At 45.7% G+C, this 5,478-nt stretch overlaps 1 protein-coding gene across 2 annotated transcripts in view; it reads right to left on the reverse strand.

Annotated features, from left to right (window-relative positions):
* The window catches only part of as3mt (arsenite methyltransferase), a 62,695-nt gene that overhangs the window by 50,400 nt on the left and 6,817 nt on the right, over nt 1-5,478 (reverse strand). For both annotated transcript variants that reach the window (XM_043713041.1, XM_043713042.1), the window contains exon 3: nt 1,070-1,197. In XM_043713041.1, the coding sequence (XP_043568976.1) occupies nt 1,070-1,197 (128 nt within the window). The remainder of the gene's footprint in view (nt 1-1,069; nt 1,198-5,478) is intronic.

Genomic DNA, 5,478 nt, shown 5'->3' on the forward strand with positions numbered 1-5,478 from the left:
CTAAGGGGGACAGGACCGTGTTGAGGTATGCAGAGATGAGTTCGGTGGGGCAGGAGCAGGCTGAGACAATGGGTCGGCCGAGGCAGTCAGATTTGTAGATTTGGGCAGGAGTTAGAAACGGGCAGTGCAGGGTTGTGGGACTATGAGGTTGGAGGCAGTGGATGGGAGATCCCCTGAGGTGATGAGGTTCTGGATGGTCTGGGAGATGATGGTTTGGTGGTGGGAGGTGGGGTCATGGTCAAGGGGGCAGTAGGAGGAGGTGTCCGCGAGCTGGTATTTAGCCTCAGTGGTGTAAAGGTCGGTGCGCCAAACTACTACTGCGCCTCCTTTGTCTGCCGGTTTGATAGTGCATGAGCTCAGGTTTCACAAAACTCTAGTGCCCCTAGACAGGATAGTCTGACAGCTTTCTCTGCAGATTTCTGCCCCTAAACATCTATATCATTGGCCAAAGGTGCAATTTTTCTGCCTTGCCATGATGTTAGCAGTCAACATGCTGGCTCAGAGGTTAGCTCTGCTGCCTCACAGCACCAGGGATCCGGGTTCAATTCCTGGCTTGGGTAACTGTCTGTGTGGAGTTTGCACATTCTCCCCGTGTCTGCGTGAGTTTCCTCCGGGTGCTCTGGTTTCTTCCCACAATCCAAAGATGTGCAGGTTAGGTGAGTGGGCCATACTAAACTGCCCGTAGTGTTAGGTGCATTAGTCAGGAGTAAATATAGGGTAGGGGAATGGGTCTGGGTGGGTTACTGTTCGGAGGGTCAGTGTGGACTTGTTGGGCCAAAGGGCCTGTTTCCATACTATGGGGAATCTAATCTTAAAACAAAATGCCCTGCCAGTAATCACTGGCTCACAGATTAACAGCACTTGCTCAGGGAAAATAATAACGGTTCTTGTACCAACACAACATGCATGGGCCAACAAAAGGAGAGATAGTTTGACTGAGAGAGAAATGTTACAATGAACTTGGGTATAAATAAATGAGATAAATATTGTTAATACCACCTTGAAAGGAAATACATTGGTGGCATTGACTGTATTTTTAACTGAAATTAGTAGCAAATTGATTACATACCTTGAGCTCACTTCTTCATGAACAACTTTCAAGACATCCCGTATGTACTTAGGGAGAGGTTGAGCAGGAGTGACACACATATTCAGGACCAGATCTTCAGTCTTCTGCACCCTCCTTCCATAGTAATCCTTGTGACAGAATGACAAAACATACCAGAAACAGGTATAGGACCCAACACAAACCTCTCTCTCCTTCCGACTTCATCTAATCCCATCAAAATGCCCTTCCATCCCCTTCTCCCTCATGGTTTTTATCCAGCTTCTTCATCAAGGGCAACACATGTTGACATATCCCACATTCTCACCACTCTCTGGGAGATAGCATAATGAAAATTGAGTGCAAGAAACCCTTTCTCTCATGAAATCTGGATGGCACCAGCATTTATTATTTTAACATCCAGCCCTAAATCGTTATTTTCATTTGTTAACCCAGCCAGCTACAAAGTTTCAGATATAGCCCTTCTTCAGAATTTGACTTCTCCACCTCCTGATGCTGCCTGGCTTGCTGTGTTCTTCCAGCCTCCTGTTTGTCTACTTTGCATTCCAGTATCTGCAGTTTTTTTTTGTGTCTACAAAGCAGTGACTGGCCAGAACACTTCAGAGGGGCAGCGAAGACTCAATGACATTGCTGAGGGTCTAGAATCATGTGTAGGTTTGAAAAGTAAAGGATGACAGATTTCCTTCCCTGTCAGATGTTAGTGAACAAGATGGGCTTTTCTGAGATTGACAATGGTCATCAGTAGACCCTTAATTTCAAATTCTTTATTAAATTCAAATTATAGAGATAGAGTCATAGAGATGTACAGCATGGAAACAGACCCTTCGGTCGAACCCGTCCATGCTGACAAGATATCCCAACCCAATCTAGTCCCACCTGCCAGCACCCGGCCCATATCCCTCCAAACCCTTCCTATTCATATACCCATACAAATGCCTTTTAAATGTTGCAATTGTACCAGCCTCCACCACATCCTCTGGCAGCTCATTCCATACACGTACCTCTGCGTGAAAAGGTTGCCCCCTTAGGTCTCTTTTATATCTTTCCCCTCTCACCCTAAACCTATGCCCTCTAGTTCTGGACTCGCTGACCCTAGGGAAAAGACTTTGCCTATTTACCCTAACCTGGTAGGGTTTGAACTCAGGTCCCCAGGACATTAGCTGAGTTTTTGGGCATTAGTGATAATCCTACTCGGCCACTGCCTTCCCAATTTCCTGCAAGTGCTGTGCTGGGATTTGAAGCCATGCCCAGAAAAAAAAAACCAAAGAACCCCAGATACTGGAAACCTGAAACAAAGACAGAAATTGCTGGTGAAACTCAGCAGCTCTGGCAGCATCTGTGGAAAGAAACAAAGTTAACATTGAGTCCCAGTGACTTGTCTTTAGAACTCCAGAAGACGACATACTGGATCAGGAATGTTAATGGTTTCTCTGTCCACAGATGCTGCTCGACCTCCTGAGTTCCTCCAGCAACTTTCTGTCTTTGTTGAACCCATGCTGTCTGGATAACTAGCCCAGTGAAACTGCACCACTGTTCAGGGGTATGCTACATGATGTTGTGCAGTTAGCCGGTTGTGGATGGTGACATTAATAGCTGCTCTGAATCACAGCAGAATAAATACAACATTAATTCCAACTAGTGTGAGTGTAATTTGTATAAACTTGGTACACTTTTATTACAGATTAAGTTTGTGTAATCAAGGTTACAAATATACAATATGCCAAGATGCAGCTTGCTAATAACTCTCACCTCTGCATCAGAAAGTCTGGCCTTGAGCCTCACTCTCGACACTTGACCATGTCATATAGGCCTGTGTTTCAGTGATGCACTTGGGGGAGTGCTGCACTGTCTGGTGAACTGTCTTATGAATCAGGTATTGAATGCTGACCCAGCTGCCTCCTCTCAACTTCGCTCAATGACAGACAGGTTTCCTTGTGAAGATCATTCACTGAAACCAAAACGTTAACTCTGCTTTCTCTCTCTTCAGCTGCTGCCGGACCTGCTGAGTTTCTCCAGCAATTTCTGTTTTTGTTTGTTTCAATAGTCCTCAAGTCTTGGCCAACAATTTTTATCCAATCAAACTGGCAAAAATAAAGGATTTATCAGGTGACTTAATTTCGATACCTGTCATGTGAAAATGAGACATTGACCTTGTCTCTTCACTAAAATTCCCAAGGTGCTAACGAAATGCAAGATCAAGCTTTCTCTCTCTCTCTCTCTGTCTCTCTATAGTTGATGAAAGCTGAGGCTGGTTTTACTAACCTGAGATCAAAAGCAGAGCTTTTCATTATCTGGACATTGTATCTTTGGCAGAAAAGGAGAGAAGATCTGCATTTACATAGCAGCCTTCAGCGGCTCAGCACGCTCTGCAGCTCATTAGAAACCAAAGGTGCATTGTTGGTTGAAAAGTGAAGTCACTGTTGCGAGGCAGAAAATGCAGCAGGCAATTTGTGAACTGCAAGATCTCACGACCGTCAATGGGAAAGGGCGAGGCCAACCTGTTATTGCTCAAGGGATACATAATGGGCACAACACCACCTGGTTTCTTCAAATAATACTGCAGGGTATTTTACAAACGTCTGGGGCTCCAGTTACCATCACTGAATCCTCCATTGTCGACATCTTTGGAGGTGACTGTTGACCAAAACTTAACTGGATGCACACTGGCTACAAGAACAAGTCAGAGGCTACGAAAAGCTCAAACGTTACAGGCATTCCTTCAGATTATTGGCTGACACATCAGTGCGGCAAAGTCCTCGGCTCTCTGCAACGAAACGTGAACCCACGGCATTTCAAAAAGAGATTGAAGAGGCCGATTCCTGGGATGGAGGAATTCACTTACCGCAAATGGTTAAATAGGTCAGGCCTTTATTCATGACAGTTTAGCAGAACAAGGGTGATATCACTGAAACATAAAATATTTTGAGAGGGCTCAACAGATGTTGACAAGAGTTTTTGAGTATTGCAGGAGCCTCAAACTACGGGACGTCATTTCTATATCCTGTAACCTCTCATTCAAAACTATGAAGGAATTTCTTCCCTCAGAGTCATACAGCATGGAAACAGACCGTTCAGTCCACGCCAACCATAATCCCAAAGTAAACGAGCTGCACTTGCCTGAACTTGGCCCATATCCCTGCAGACATTCCCAATTCACATACTTATCTAAATGTCTTTTACACGTTGCAGGGAGTGGTGTTCCAATGTATCTGTTGCCCTTGTCCTTCTAGACAGAAGCAGTCATGGGTTTGGAAGATGATGTCTCAGGATCTTTGGTGAATTGCTGCAATGCATCTTGTAGATAGGACACACTGCTGCTACTGAGCGTCGGTCGTGCAGGGAGAGGATGCTTGTGGATGTGGTGCCAATCCAGCAGGCTGCTTTGTCCTGGATGGTGTCAAGCTTCCTGAGTGTTGTTGGAGCTGCACCCATCCAGGGAATTGGGGAGTGTTCTATCACACTCCTGACTTGCACCTTACAGATGGTGGGCAGGCTTTGGGGAGTCAGGAGGTGAGTTATTCACGCAGTATTCCCGTGTCTGATTGGTTCTTGTAGCCACTGTGCTTACGTAATGAATGTTTGGTCAACATTAACTCCAGAGCTGTTGACAGTGGAGGATTTAGTGATGCTAACAGCATTGAATGCCAAGGGATGGCATTTAGAATGTCTGCAGTGGTTCTGTTCGCCGAGCTGGAAGTTTTTGTTGCAAACGTTTCGTCCCCTGTCTAGGTGACACCCTCAGTGCTTGGGAACCTCCTGTGAAGCGCTTCTATGGTGTTTCCTCTGGCATTTATAGTGGCCTGTCCTTGCCGCTTCCGGTTGTCAGTTTCAGCTGTCCGCTGTAGTGGCCGGTATATTGGGTCCAGGTCTATGTGTTTGTTGATGGAGTTTGTGGATGAGTGCCAAGCTTATAGGAATTCCCTGGCTGTTCTTTGTTTCGCTTGCCCTATAATGGTAGTGTTGTCCCAGTCAAATTCATGTTGCTTGTCGTCTGCGTGTGCAGCTACTAGGGATAGCTGGTCGTGTCGTTTCGTGGCTAGTTGATGTTCGTGGATGCGGATCGTTAGCTGTCTTCCTGTTTGTCCTATATAGTGTTTTGCTCATGAGCAAAACGAATGTAGTGTACAAAATCCCATGCAAGGACTGCACAAAACACTATATAGGACAAACAGGAAGACAGCTAACGATCCGCATCCACAAACATCAACTAGCCACGAAACGACACGACCAGCTATCCCTAGTAGCCACACACGCAGACAACAAGCAAAATGAATTTGACTGGGACAACACTACCATTATAGGGCAAGCGAAACAAAAAACAGCCAGGGAATTCCTAGAAGCATGGCACTCATCCACAAACTCCATCAACAAACACATAGAACTGGACCCAATATACCTGCCACTACAGCGGA

Source organism: Chiloscyllium plagiosum, chromosome 22 (assembly GCF_004010195.1).
Source record: "Chiloscyllium plagiosum isolate BGI_BamShark_2017 chromosome 22, ASM401019v2, whole genome shotgun sequence".
Classification (NCBI taxonomy): Eukaryota; Metazoa; Chordata; class Chondrichthyes; order Orectolobiformes; family Hemiscylliidae; genus Chiloscyllium; species Chiloscyllium plagiosum.